Raw genomic sequence first — 15,733 nt, forward strand, 5'->3', positions numbered from 1 at the left:
ATTTGAATATCTTTCTCCTGACTAATTGCAAATTTGTTATTACTGAAATTGTGAAATTTAATCATTGTGCCCTTTAAAGTTTGAAGCATGAGGGTTAAAGAAAAAAATCTTACGAGACATTTCTCTCTGATCTTGTGGATTCAGCTTTAGGTACTCTATAGCTAGTGCATAATTCTTCTTTTCTAAGGTTTTTGGGTTGCTGAAGGTTGCAGAAAACAACTGACTTGCCAGTTTGCCAGTTAAGCTCTCTAAGAAGCTTTTCCTAACTGGTCATTAGCATTATAGTATCAAACCTTAGCATCAAACTCCATATATTTTTATTTCTTTATTTATTTTTGTGGGGCAATGGGGGTTAAGTGACTTGCCCAGGGTCACACAGCTAGTAAGTGTCAAGTGTCTGAGGCCGGATTTGAACTCAGGTCCTTCTGAATCCAGGGCCAGTGCTTTATCCACTGCGCCACCTAGCTGCCCCACCAAACTCCATATATGACAAATATTTATATTCATGTGATTAGACCTATCATTCATCAGCTTTTGGTAAAATGTGTAGTTTCTATGCCTTGATATATGTCTTAAGTTTTACCATCAATGTTGTATGTTTTAGATTATAAACTCTAAATCAGAAAAGACCGTCAACTTCATCTGTTTTATACAGTTTTTAAGACCATGCCACATAAACATGTTTAATCCTCTATGGTGAAAAAAAAAAGTCAGCTTAAATTTTTATTTTTTGCATCCTTTGTGATATTTTAGATTAAAAGACTAGGTTTTAAAGTGAAGATTAAAATAAAGCTTTTTGTTTATGTAATATAAACAATTGTATTAAGCAAATAATTTTTCACCTTTAAAGTTGCTTGAGCACCTGGACTATCATCTTGACTACAAAGCACCAGGAGAGATTCAAGGCCAAAGACTGCATCCTGTTCCAATGCCAAAAGTTCTAGAGAAATAAATTGCATATTCTGGTGTAATAAAATATTTAAAATAAAATATAAGTACACTGAGAACAAACAACCTGAGGAACAGAAATCCCCAAGATTCATAAGGCTCTACAAATAATTAAGACTGAGATAGTTTCATGGCGGGAAAAAAGTGAATGTAGCATTTCTTCTGAAATTCAAATCTTTATACTTTATTACCTTCTTTATTATGTTAGTGAAAAATATGAAAAAAAAAACCCTCACACTTTTTAAAATAAAAAGTCAATATCACAGAGTTAGAGAGCAATAGAAACTCTTTGGTGGGGACTACAGGAAACAACAAACATTCATGGGTAGCATGTTTAATATCTATGTGCCTGATACTACCCCTTAAGGGATACATAAATTATGTGCAAAAAACCAAGTAGTTTCCATGGAAAAATTATTCATTCAAATCAAGACACAGTTTTTAATGAAAGATGAGTTATATTTGTAAGATATAAATAAAAACCAGACCAGAACCCTTATAATCTCATTAGCAAAGAATCTGAGTGGGTGCTCATAAATTGGGGAAGGGCTAAACAAGATATGGTATATAAATGTGATGGGATACTATTGCACTGTAAGAAATAAAGGGGATGGTTTCAGAGAAATCTGGGAAGACTTGTATGAACTGATGAAGAGTGAAATGAACAGAACCAGGAGAATAACTTATACAATGATAGCAAATATGTTAAAAACAAGCAACTTTGAAAATCTTAGTAACTGATCAGCATAACAAACAATCACAATTCCAGACTCTTAATGATGAAACTCTCTAACCACCTCCTGATAGAAAGGTGAAAGACCTGGAGTATAGAATAAGACATATTTTTGGTCATGGTTGACAGAAATGTGTTGTGCTTGTCTACACATGTTTGTAACGGGTTTTGTTTTTCTTTTGTTCTCAATCAGGAAGTGAGGGTGAGAAGGAAAGAAGGTAGATTTTTGCTTACTGAAATTTTTCTTTTAAAAAAGAAAAGGTTTCTTTCCCTTGTGTTCTGATTCTTCTTTCACAACATGACTAAAGTGGAAATGTTTAATGTGATTGCACATATATAACCTATATCAGATCGCTTGCTGTTTTGGGGAGTGGGGAGGGAGAGAGAAAAAATTAGAACTCAAAATCTTATAAAAATAAATGTTGAAAACTATCCTTATATGTAACTGGAAAAAAAATACTATTAACTGAAAAAAAGAAAAGGTATTACCATTTGCTTTGTCACTGTACCCTAAGATGGGACTTTTTTGTTTGACTTGCATTTGAACTTTCCATGTGTCAATCTCCCCTTCTAGAAGGTGAGCTCTTTGAGAGCAGAAACTATACTTTTCTATTTGTATCCCTAGCACTTAAAAAATGTTTTATATACAGAAGGCACTTAATAAATGCTTTATTCATTCATTCATTCTATGCTATCTACAAATAATGCTTATTCAAAATGTAGAATTAAACCAATCAGTAAATAGGTTTAACTATTCAAATCAGAGCAACACACAGATCTGGAGAGAATAGAAGGCTAATGGAAGGAAATGCTTCTAAGCAGATATGTTCCAGGCAGAATTACTAAAGACTAAGGAGAGACTATATATTTACAATTTCTTAACAAAAGACCAAAGTAAGCAACCAGTATAAGTGGATATTCTGATAGATACTGCTTATGGAACTCAGTGCCATACATAGTGCAGTTAGTCAAAACAGTCCATTTAGAACTAGAAATAATGGATAAAAAAACTCCAGCTCTAATCCTTATTCTCCGGGTGACATGGGGAAGCTTTCTTAACCTGTCTAGTCTTCAAAATAAGGGGTTGAATTAGATAATCTCCAAGTTTTCTTCCAGAGATCCAAAGGCTACTGTACACATGAGTTGAATGCTTAATAAATATTACTTGTTGATAATGGAATGCATATGCATGTCTTTTAAACACCTTTTAGTTAATAAGTGGAGAAAACTCAGAAACAATACATTTTCTCCTAGCTAAAATAAATAAATGCAGTGTTTCTGAAAGCTTCAGATAAAACAAATGTGCTAGGTTAATTCACATTTGTCTGCATGAGTCGCCCTTTGTTGTTTTAGCCCTTGAATATGTTTAATGGGGGCCTTGGAATGATCACACATATTTTTCCCAAAGTTTCTTATGGTGAATGCTAATGGAAGAATCTATGACATGGTAGTTAATTTCAGAGAAGATACATATCAGTAAGTCAATACAGTGTCCCTACTTGCAAGAAAATAGATATCAGAAGAAAAGCAGGAGGAGATAGAAATATCATCAAACCTTTCAAATTCCAGTATTACAGTGTAAGAATCAATATCATTCTTTACATTGCTCAGTAAGCTTTGAGCAATCTTTATATAAGACCATTTGATAAAGTGAAAACCAAGAGAGATATCATGGTGTAGAATAAAGCATGATAGACTTAGAACTTGAAGTCAGAAAGACCTAGGCTTAAATACCACCTATAATACCTACTAGATTTGTGGCCCCTTGGCTGACAAGTCCCAACCTCACAGATTCCATAACTGTAAGGTCATTAGACTGGATAGGGTCCCTTCCACCTCTAAATTTACCAATTAATTCCTATGATAGAACAAATTACTTAAGGTGATAATGACAGGTTAGAAAAACAAAAACAAGCTCAGATAAGTGTGTTAAGTCCCCAGCCCAAAAAACTGCTTAAATTTACCTTTTTCTTGACAAGAAGCAGTTATATTAGTTAGGACCCTCACTCCATGAACTGCAATACCTCGGTTATTATGGTAGCAACACTCTTGTGCCAATTTGACTAAATCAGATGACCTTGGTGAAGTAACTGTATTTCCTAAGTGAATAGAGGAAAAAAAGCCAAACAGTACAACATGTAATTCATCAGTAACTCTAATGTAGATTATATGCCCTTTTTAATTTTTCAGTGAAAACCCTTTCCCTTACTTTCATCTAATTTTTCCATTCCTACCAGTATCATAACATCATTTCTTCTCCCTTTGTCAGGAAGAAAAAAAGAGTCATGAAAAAGTATTTTTTAAATTACTTCACATTTTAAGTCTACCCTGAACTTACCTTTAAAAACAAATCTAAAAAGAACCAATGTAAAAAGAACAATTAAAAAAAACAATGTAAAAAACAAATAACAGAACTATGAATATACTATAGGAATCAAGATTCTACACTTTTAGAATGGACTATATTGAAACAGGTGATGCTACAAGCCCCATACTGGAGAAAGACCAAGAGTCTCCTATCTAGTTTTGCTCTCAAACTATTTATATATGTATTTCATGTTCAGACAACAGTAATTCATGCAGAAATTTAGAAAATCATGTAATTTGAACATTAGAAGGCACTTTAGTCTAATTCATTTCAGTCTCTAGATGTGGAAATTTAGATGCAGTGACTTCAAATGACTTGCTGAAGAACACACACCTGGTGAGCAGGCAAGGCAAAACTAGGATTTCAAACACTTCATGCACAGCACCTCCCTTATAATCTAGGCCATAAGCTGCAGCATTTTTTTCTTTTGACATATGAATATTGATGGTGGGATAATTGTATTGGGTGGATTAGTTTGGGGTCTAGATTCTCAATTCAAATGTAAAAGGTGTGGGGGAGGGGGGTGTCAAATTCCAAAGAAGACAGGAAAGGAGAGATGGGTGTAATAATATCTAAAAATGACCCCTTCTTTGAGACCAAATTAGAACTGTATGCCCTGGCCTTTCTTGCAGAAGACCTTGTCCCCTATGATAGATTGCCATATTAGAATTCTTTGGAAATAACTCTCTTGGTTATACTTAAGAGCCTATCAATAATATTACTTTACTATTATTTAAATATTAGTATTACCTTAAAATTATTTAATAATACAATTATATCTCAAATAAAATTATCTTGACAAAATTATATTAATTTCTAGTGAAATCACCAACCATGCTTACAATGGAAAGAAAACTAAACTTGGAGTCCAAAGACTTGGGTTTTGAGTTCTAGCCCTGATACCTAATAGAAGTATATTCAGTAATGAGACACATTCTCTCTGGGCTTCAATTTTATCATTTGCAAATTGGTGTTATTACTGCTCCCATTCCTGGCATTTATATAGCACCTACCAAGTCAAGCATCATGTTAAGTCCTTTATAATAATTCTTGATCACCATAACAACCCTGGGAGGTAGGTGTTGCTATTTTCTTCATTTTACAGTTGAGGAAACTGAAACAAAGCAGTTTTGTAATTTGTCCAGGATCACACCGCTAAGAAATGTCTCTGGTGAGAGCTGAACTCAGGTCTTCCTGACTTCAGGCCTAGAAGTCTATCCACTGTGCTACCTAGCTGCCTACCTCACTTCATAGAGCTGCTGGAAGGAAAATATTTATAAGCTTCCAAGTTATATACAGTAAAAAATCACTATTATTGAGAAATAATTCTTTGTATTCATTGATTGTGCACGTACAGCATCCCAGCTATGAATCAGAAAGATAAATCAAACAGCACATACTAAGTGAACTAACTTAGTTTGGTATTTTGTGCTTACATGAGAGATGCCTTTTGTTCCCAGTATTTGGGGGATAATAAGAACTGAATAAGGGAAAAAAATGAGGGGAATGACTAACTTCCTTGCTGGATGGCATAAAAAATTAAATGGGGATTTTTTTGGAGTTTTGAGGAATCCTCAGACAATACAGTGCCTATGACCAAATACTTAACTCCATTTTATAATAAGGCACTATAAACAACCCATTAAAGAAACAGAAAAAATTCAGACTTCTTCTCTGGTATGAAGGGAAGGCCAAAAACTTTTATGTGGATTTTCCGGATGGATGGCTAACCCCTCAATGTGGAAGGGAAAACTGTACTTAAACTCAATTGTATGTAAAAAAGAGCGCCAAGTCTGACATCAGAGAACCGAGGCTCAACTCCTGACTCTGCTATTTACTCCCTGTGTGATCTTGGCAAAGCACTTTTACCTCTTAGGGCCCAGTTTCTTCATCTGTAAAATGTGGTACTCAAGTTAACCTTTAAGGTACCTTCCAGCTCTAAATGATATGATATGTGAAGTCAATTGAAAAAAACATCAAGCCAGAAGTATATCTGATTATTTCACACTTGACACATCTAGTTTCATTTTTTCTGGGATATTTTTAAAAAGAAAATTGTCTTACATATCAGTCAAAATCTTGGCTACTACAGCTCTTTGCAAGAGAGTTATTTAATGAGATGACTTAATTGGTCATAAAAGCAAAACCAGAGCAAAACATCCCACAAATCTTGCTGAAAAAAAAATTAAGGGTAAGAGCTTTATTGGATAAGCAAACTACTACTTTTTGGATACAAATGAACTTATAAGTAAAATGTTCATCCATTTGTAGGTCAGGGGTTAAGTATAATATCACAGCACCATTTTAATTCATAAAAGTACTGCTCTAGCCACATAGGAAAATTTTTTAATGGGTCAAAGGAGAGCAATGGTCTTGAATAGTGATCCAGTTCCATTGAAAGTCAATTGTCAATTATCAACAACTGATGGCCTATCTAATAACTATAATAAAAGTTGAAATGCATGAAAATACTTTAGGATTTTTCAGGATTTTACTACATTTTTTTAATAAGCTCAAGATCATTAAACATATAATCTAATTTTATGAAAGTGAGTAAAAACCTGCAGAAGACTTCTCATCTTCCTTACCTGGAACAATGCTGAAATAATGCTTGATTGCTATGGTTCCTGACAACGTGGAGAGGACAGAGAGCATCCCTAGTTTCAAACTGTCATAAGGAGTTTGGAGGGCACATTCACAGAGTACCTGAAATTCAGAAATGACAAATAAAAGGGTTAAATCACTCTCTACTATCATTCTGACATAACCTATTCATTTAAAATTTTCTAGATTGTACGCAAATTAGTATCAGTTCTGAAATTTTATATGGGGGAAAATCAGAATCACACTGGCCCCCCTTAAGAAAGACCTTTTTGAAAAATTACAATGAACACAATGAAACAAATACTTACCCTCTCCATTTTGCTTGGATCTCTTCTGTACTCATTATCATCATAGCTAGCCTATATCAATTGTCTACTATGAGCCAGGCACTGTTTTAAGTACTTTCCAAATATAATCTTATAGGTGCTGCTATTATCTCCATTTTACAGTTGAGGAAATTGAGGCAAAAAGAAGTTAACTGCCTTACCTAAGGTCAAACATTAAGTAAATGCCTGAGGCTAAATTTGAACTCAGGTCTTTCTGACTTCCAGCGATTGGCTACTCAGCTACCTACATTTATGCGCATTAGCATTATTTTGTTTATGTGTCATATCTATTACACTCTAAACTCCATGAAAGCAGGTTTTGTCTTATCTAAAATACCTGCCATCTCTCCTAGCAATGAACATGGTGCTCTGCACATAACAGGTCATAATAAATTCAGGTAGACAAGCATTTATTTTTATTTTTTTAGGGCAATGAGGGTTAAGTGACTTGCCTAGGGTCACACACCTAGTAAGCGTCAAGTGTCTGAGGCTGGATTTGAACTCAGGTACTCCAGAATCCAGGGCCAGTGCTTGGACAAGCATTTATTAAACACCTACTAGGCATGTGCAAGTATCCTTGCCTTCAAAAAGCAATAAGAAGGGGGCGGCTAGGTGGCGCAGTGGATAAAGCACCAGCCCTGGATTCAGGAGTTCCTGAGTTCAAATCCGGCCTCAGACACTTGACACTTACTGGCTGTGTGACCCTGGGCAAGTCACTTAACCCCCATTGCCCTGCAAAAACAAAAAAAAAAAGAAAGAAAAAAAAAAGCAATAAGATACATGCAGAATACACATCTTTCCCAAATACTCCCAGTTCCCTAGTTTCACAACTTAGGTTTCATCCAAGACTCTTCACTCTTTCATCTTTCGTAACCAAACTGATGCCAAGCACTATCAAGTCTACATTTCTACTATTTACATACACACCCATGCCTGCCCCTCAACTTTTCTTCTCTGACACTGCTATTACCCTGGTTCAGCCTTCATCATTTCATTACTATACTATTTCAATATGACCTTCTCCCTGCCTTAAGTCTCTCCCCCTACACTCCATCATCCATTAGGCTGTTAAAATGATCTTCTGATCAGATCACATCATTCCACCCCTTCTCCAGGTCAATCAATTCCAAGGGCTCCTTATCATCTCCAAAATCAAACAGAAAATATTCTGGCATTCAAAGCCCTTCATAACCAGGGCCTCTTCTGCCTTTCCAGTCTTCTTATTCCCTGCCTCAACCTCCATCCATTCCATGACCCAGTAACAGTGGCCTTTTTTGCAGTTCCTCACACAAGACACTCCATTTTCTGATTATGAAATTTTCACTGGCTGTCCCCCATGCCTGGAACTCTCTCCTTCCTTATCTTAGCTCTTGCTTCCTTCAAGATCTCAGCTAAAATCCTACTTTCTATAAAAAACTGACCCCAGGCGCCCATAATGCTAGTGCCTCCCCTTTGTTGATTATGTCCAATTTGTTCGGTATGTAGCTAGTTTGCACACAGCTACTTACATGTTGTCTCCTTCACAGACTGTGAGTTTCCTTGAGAGTGAAGACCGTTTTTTGCTTTTCTTTATAAAGCCAGCACTTAGTACAGTGCCTGGCACATAGCTTGCACTTAATAAATGCTTGCTGATCAACTAAGATTTAGATTTAATCTAGTAAACACCTAAGTCACAAAAAGGCAATGTGAAATCAGAGGCTGTCTTCAACAACACCAAACAAATTAATTTTACCTCAAATTAACAACTGAAATTTAAAATTATAATTTTAGCCTTCAATGAACTAGTACATTTGGTTTTATATGCACACTATTACTGAGTATTTAAGAAAGAAACAAGTCAGTGGTCCTCATCTATCTTACTGAGAAGCAGGCTATTCTCTTTTGAAAGAATGCATGAAGTCTTTCAAGCTAATAGAGTTAGAGCTAGTACACAAATGGATTAAAATAGTCTGAAATCATCAATAGTACAGAAAGGCAGTGTGTTAAGTATAACAGTAAAAGGAGTATACTGGTAAGTGGTTATAATGGTAAGAGAGTCAAGAGATACAGGTTCCAGTTCTGCTTTAGACATTTAATAGCTATGTGACTATAAGCAACTCACTTAAATACATCAGAAATTTAATATCCTTATCTTGAAAATAGGGTTAACAACGCCTATACTACCTATATCACAGGTTTATAAGATCATATATTTTGCTATATAATTATTTTCCTTTTTATCTAATTTTGTGTAGAAGCCTTTTCAGTTTTATGTAATCTGAATGATCTAATTTATCTTCTAAAATTGCTTCTATTTCTTATTTGGTAAAGAATAGATCTCTTACCTATAGCTGTGAAAGCTATACAATCTGCTTCTAGCAACACACCATGAAAGATGTGAGGAAAGTACTTTGCAACCACCAAGCAGTATATAAATTATCTTTATGGTATGTGTATCTCCTGAAAAGGGCCTATTCATTTCTCATAGCCATATAAGGCTGAGAGAAAGAGAGAGAGAGAGAGAGAGAACCAAAGACAGGAAACAAAGAGTTGAATATTATTCTAACTGTACTTTAAGAAAACTTGAAAGTGAAGTTTACTATTATGAAAAAGCAACAGAAAATTCAAGAACATCTTCTCTCCATGAAAAAGAAGAATCATGTCTCCTAGGCAGAGATGGAAAATGTCAGTGACTACATCTTTGTCCGAATTTGAACAAGAAGGAAAAACTAAAGGAAAAAAAACCCCAGCTACTGCCTAACACTAAAAACAATGAAAAAGCTAAACTGCAGTAGAAGTCTGTAGGAAAACAGATATTGTCTTTATATCATTGGTAAGTAGTTAACAGTAGGATGGAGACTGGGGGAAGGAGCCAGCATCAGAGACCTGGTGCTATAAAACAAAGTCTTTTTTAGATCTTGAATCCTGGCCATAGGTTAGATTTAAAAATGAAGATATACCTTAATATTTAACAAAAAGAGTCTGATTTAGATCATAATGTATCACAAATTTACATTATTCACTTAGAACACTGATCATGGAGACTTGTATCACTTGACAAAGAAACTCAAAGAACAAAACTGTGGCCCCTTGCAACATTTTAAATCACATTTAAAACATCATGCAGCTTTTAAATGAAAAATATACTGATGCTTGAGGTCTACATGCCTGAATGTTCTCTTTGCTCCATGTATGTGGTGTTTTATTTGCAAGTAATTTCAAGTCCTGAATAGCAAGTCTCTTTACTGCTTTCCTGGGATCATTCTTCAAGTATTGTAATAGAAGTTGAATCTATAAAGAAAGCAAATTGTCATTCATAAACAATATAACACAAATTAGGGTTTAAAAATTTTATATGGGAACTGATGGGATAATTTATAACATCTTTTAATAAAACATTTTGTGTTTTTTCACATTCAAGGCAACAGAGATTTCATTCAACTTATAAATACAGGAATACCTCAGAGACTGCAGGTTCGGTTGATTATAGATAACCATAATAAAGTGAATCACATGAATTGTTTGGTTTCCCAGTGTGAAATAATGAGATTTAGCAGATACTCAAAGACCCACCTGGAGATTAATCTAGACTGATTGAATCAAGTGAGAGTGATTAACTGCAGATTAGCCTACTTCAAGTTAACTGGATTGTAATCACACCTTCAGAACCAATGGATTTGGATGATGCCAACCAATCAGCTTGAAGCAGTGTGTAAAGACCACCTCTGTTCCAGAACTATAAAAAGCTTCCACAGTCAGCTTGCTGGGCAGTTCCTGATTAAAGCAGGCTCCTGGAGGAGAACTTGAGGAAGAACCCAACCAGGCTGTAACTCTATGCGAGATAGGCTTTTTCTTAACTTTCTGAACTCCTTGTGAACACCTGTATGCTTTAATAAATGTTTAATGCCCAAAGACTGGTGCTGAAGCTTCTAATTTAAGGCGACCACAATTTAGATTTTAAACATCACACCAGTGCACATTAAAGTTATGTTTATATTATAGTCTTTTAAATGTGCAAATGTATTATGTCTAAAAAATGTAAATACCTTAATTAAAAATACTTTACTGCTAAAAAATGCTAACCATCATCTGAGCCTTCAGAGTCATAATCTTTTTGCTGGTAGAGGGTCTTGCCTCGTTGATGGCTGCTGACTGATCAGGATGGTGGTTGCTGATGGCTGGTTGCTCACTTAAGTCCCACAGAAACCTCACAGTAAATGGTAATTAAGTTTCATGGCTATGCAAAAACATCTATTTAATTCGTGACATAGATTTAACAGTTATCTTTGCTATAAAATAGATACAATTTTGCTGTACTACTGATTAATCAAAAGAATAATAAAATTGAACAAAACAGCTTTTTAAAAATTTCTTAATGCTAGCAATTGAGGAAAGGCAACTTTAAATGGAAATCCACACAGTTTAAAGGACATTTCTGGGCATTTTTAAGAGCTCTAGAAATTAACAGCATTGTCATAGTGGAATGAGGTGTCCCCTTCCAACCAGGAATTGCAACTTAATTTCTCCTTGAAATTGAGCTTAATGAAGCCACATTAAAACCAGACTTTAGATATTGGTTTATAAATGTGTTTCTGATGAGACTGGGGTGCTTTATAAATCTCAACCAGGGGCTTAAGGTGACCCTAAAAAAGGAAATTACTAGCTTAATATGTAATTAATGAAGAAAAACTTGTTTGTAATTGTACTATCTGTTATTAAGGACTACATGAAATTATAGAAGTTTTAATGACAGATAAGGAATAGTGTGTGTGGGGGGGAAATGAATAGTAATGATTTACTAGTATTCACAGAAACATTGTTCTCTTATCAGTCACAACTAAAACTGTTTTCTGGCTCATAAATGTAACCAAAAAAGAGATAAAACAAAGAGTGGGGCAGCAGAAATATTCCTGTGAAGTAGCAGGCAAAAGTTAAAAAAACAGAAAAGGAGAAGGAAGTTAGTTAAAATGGAGGAGCTGTATATGAGAAATGTAACTGAGCTATGAAAGGAAAAAGCAAGAGTCAAATGTGTATATGTTTGAGAAGGAAGAAAAGAAGTGAAGAAGTGACAGTGGGTGAATCTCCTAACACAGACCTGGTACTCCTTGGCCCCAGAAACTTAGTTACTATTTGGAGAAAATAGTGGGGTAGGAAGCAACTCTGGGGTAGTGAATATATACTAAGGCAGTATTTTAACTGGCTATATGTAGGTAAAGGCCTATATATTACATTTGCAATTTGGATAAACCTATCTTTAAAAAAATTAAAAATCTTAGTCGAACCTTTTAACTTCCCCATAACAAACATAAAGTAACTGTAAGATTAAAGGTCTTGAATATGCAAAGGAGAAACATATCTTTCAGGATGTCTTTCTTATAGTTACTAGAGAAATAAAAATGTTTCAGTGGTAATGAATGGCTTTCAAATGACCAGATGTGAAACTACTATTTATTTTATCTTAAGGATTTACAAATATTGGTACAGCAAACCACAATGAAACAAAGAGTAAATATATGGAAGTTTAACTACCATCTACTGCAGAAAGCAGCTTTTGAAGAATCATCAAAATTTAAATGCCTATTTTTATTGTCTTTATGAGGTATGAACAACAAGTTTATTATCTTTAAGTGTCTGAAAAAACAACTTAATAAAGGAAATTAAAATTACCTGTTTTGGAGTATCAACCAAAGATGAAGCAGCAAGCAGGGTAAAAGTGTGCAGTGTAACAATGACCATCTTGGTGGAAGGATAGGATGTGACCAGCTGTTGTAGGAGTTGCCGAGCACTGGAAGCCAAACTTGCATCATGATGCATGTGTTGTAATATGGGGATCAATTTCAGTTTCAAGTCTACTGGTGTGGCTAAACCTAGATGCAGAAAGAAATGTTACAGCTCCTAGGAAACCAAAATTATTGCTTGTCCCAAGTTATTCACACACTATTTGTCTAAAGGATACTCTATTTCTTGCTTTTATTCTAGTTATCAACCATTTACAAAAACTAACATTAATATATACACCAAGAATTAAAAAAAACTATATACAAAGTCATAAACAATATATGTGTGTACACACATATGTTCTCTTTAATGAGATAATAAAATCATCCTGTTTCTTTGTCCCCTAAACTCTTTCTTCTGAGCAACATTTTTCATGTTCAAGTAGAGAACAAGACAGCCACAATAGCCTTAAAATGGGTCTAGAATAAGATAAGCATTTCTTTATTTCTGGTAAGCACAACCCAAGGTCTAAGAAATGATGGCCATGGACCACTTCCAAAGATAAAAAAATGTGATTTTTTTCATTGTTGACACAAAACAAGCATGTGCTTTATTGTCAATGACAACTAAAAGAATGTACTGTGGAGCTGCATCTTATGTTAGGATTAGGTTCTAATTTCAGCGTAAAATCACCAATAGCTAAAATTATATTTGAAAATTTCTTTAATCACCCATAATAGATAGTACTGTCTTTAATATTTGTAGATGGAGAGATTCTAAGGTCTTTTAAAAGAAGGAAGTCCCAATCAAAAAGCAGATGGATCTAAGATGGTGACTATAGAAATAACCGAATGTAAGTTTTATTTTCCATATTTTCACTATACCCAGTGGAGATAGATAAAAAAATAAGTAAATATTTAGCTAGTATAAAAACTGCTAAGGGGAAAAATACTCTTGAAAGGGCTCAGTACATTAATGTGATTAGAGGGTGATCATATCAGAGGACAAAGAAAATATACCAGAGGTTTCCAGCTGACCAGGAAAGCTAAGAAGGTCAAATAAGGTTGTCTCTCTCATTAGTTTTGCCATCATAAATAGAATGGACTGTCAGTGGGGATGATAAAGAGGATATTCTAGAATTATGCTCAATGGAAAGAGATGTTCAGCCTATGAGAGATACCCACTGAGCAAACAGCAGATTCACATCTCATACCTGCTCTGAGGTATATACTCACAGAATGCACTGGTGGGTAGAACTGTCAGTACCATTTCAATCATTTTTTCTCCATTTCCTTCTTTCTTTTTTTAGCCAAGTGCATGCATATGTGTGATACAAATACAATATATAATTCAACTATCCTAATTAACTCAATAGTGGATAAAGTGAATATAGAGAAAAACAGATTTGCTTTTTACTACTAAATGGAATCTACACACCTTGAATCATTTCACTGATTTTGTTACAGATTCCTGCAGCAAAGTCCCTGTGGAAAAAAGAAATAGATGTTTAAAGTCACCTTTAGTTAAATTCACTGAAATTTTCAAAGGACTAAAAAGAAATGACCTCAAAGATCACCCGAAACTGCTGATGATCTCTAATACAGAACCCCCCCCCCCAAAGCTAATCTTAATAAGTCTTATACAGGATGGGCCAAAAGTCATGAAAGTCATGAAGGGGTTTCAATATTTAGTAACTTTTCATTTTTGTTTTTAATTTATAATACCATAGCATCATAAAAAGTATATATAGGATATATAGGACACACACATACACATATACATATAGGAAATAAAGAAAAAATAATTTTCAAAAAGTTATTAAAACATCAGACCCCTTTGTGACTTTTGCTCTACCCTGTACAATAGTATACAAGAATTTTCAAGTTCATAAAATGTGGACCAGCATCACAGAACTGGAAGGGAGCTAATAAATCATCTAGTCCAACCCTCTCTCTCTCTCTCTTTTTTGTGGGCAATGAGAGTTAAGTGACTTGCTCAAGGTCACACAGCTAGTAAGTCAAGTGTCTGAGTTCCAATTTAAACTCAGGTCCTCCTGAATCCAGGGCTAGTGCTTTATCTACTGTGCCACCTAGCTATCCCTCCAACCCTCTCATTTAACAGATGAGAAAATGAAAGCTGGGAAACTATATAATTTGTCCTTGGTCATCTAAATCAGGGCTTCTTAAAATTTTTTCTACTTGTGACCGTTTTTTTTCCTGAGAAAATCTTCCATGACCCAGGGTATACAGTTATCTAAAATACGTATACAAATATTTCTTGACGCACAGCTTAGGAAGCTTTGATCTAAATAACAAGCACCTGGAAGGGGATTCAAACAAAGGTTCTTTAAATCTAAATTAAGTGCTATACCACACTATGCCACACTAGGGCACAGCTAGGTGGCACAGTGGATAAAGCACTGGCTCTGGAGTCAGAGGACTGGAGTTTAAATCTCACCACAGACACTTTCTAGCTGTGTAACCGTGGGCAAGTTACTCAACCCCAATTAACTCAAATATCTGGGGCCATCTTCAGTCATCCTGATATGTAACTTACCCTTGGACCCAGATTGCTCTGGAGAAGAAAGTGAGGTTGGTGATTTTGCACAGCCCTTCCTCATTTAAATCCAATTCAGTGCAAGTAATAATATAACCCTGATGTCATGATCCTCTTTGAGAATGAAGGATAAACAACAACAGCAAACTATCTCTTAGTTCTAGTCCTTTAATAAAATTATATCCCTTCCTTCCTGTCTTAGAACTTCCATTATTTCCCTGGAGAACTTCCACTCTCACTAGGTCAATTTAATTCAACGAACATTTATCAAGTATTTACAATGTGTAAGCCTGAGTGCTAGGTATTGGGGATAAAAAAAAGCCCCTGCCTCCAAGGCGCTTACAGTCTAACAGGGATGATGACACATAGCAAATAACTATAACACAAGTTAGACTGTAATAAATCCAGAGGTTTAAGGGAAAAAGCTCAATCCCACCTTAGATGCATATTAAACTATGTGTGAAAACTCAAGTCACTAAAACTCTGTGAGCCTTGGTTTTC

At 35.0% G+C, this 15,733-nt stretch overlaps 1 protein-coding gene across 1 annotated transcript in view; it reads right to left on the reverse strand.

Annotated features, from left to right (window-relative positions):
• The window catches only part of INTS7 (integrator complex subunit 7), a 78,539-nt gene that overhangs the window by 39,825 nt on the left and 22,981 nt on the right, over nucleotides 1-15,733 (reverse strand). Inside the window, exons 5-10 of the mRNA XM_043963675.1 lie at nucleotides 14,114-14,160; nucleotides 12,626-12,825; nucleotides 10,127-10,249; nucleotides 6,638-6,755; nucleotides 3,646-3,780; nucleotides 843-940 (exon numbers count right to left, since the gene is read on the reverse strand). Coding sequence (XP_043819610.1) covers nucleotides 843-940; nucleotides 3,646-3,780; nucleotides 6,638-6,755; nucleotides 10,127-10,249; nucleotides 12,626-12,825; nucleotides 14,114-14,160 — 721 coding nt within the window. The remainder of the gene's footprint in view (nucleotides 1-842; nucleotides 941-3,645; nucleotides 3,781-6,637; nucleotides 6,756-10,126; nucleotides 10,250-12,625; nucleotides 12,826-14,113; nucleotides 14,161-15,733) is intronic.

The sequence above is a fragment of the Dromiciops gliroides genome, chromosome 4, assembly GCF_019393635.1.
Source record: "Dromiciops gliroides isolate mDroGli1 chromosome 4, mDroGli1.pri, whole genome shotgun sequence".
NCBI classification, from domain to species: Eukaryota; Metazoa; Chordata; class Mammalia; order Microbiotheria; family Microbiotheriidae; genus Dromiciops; species Dromiciops gliroides.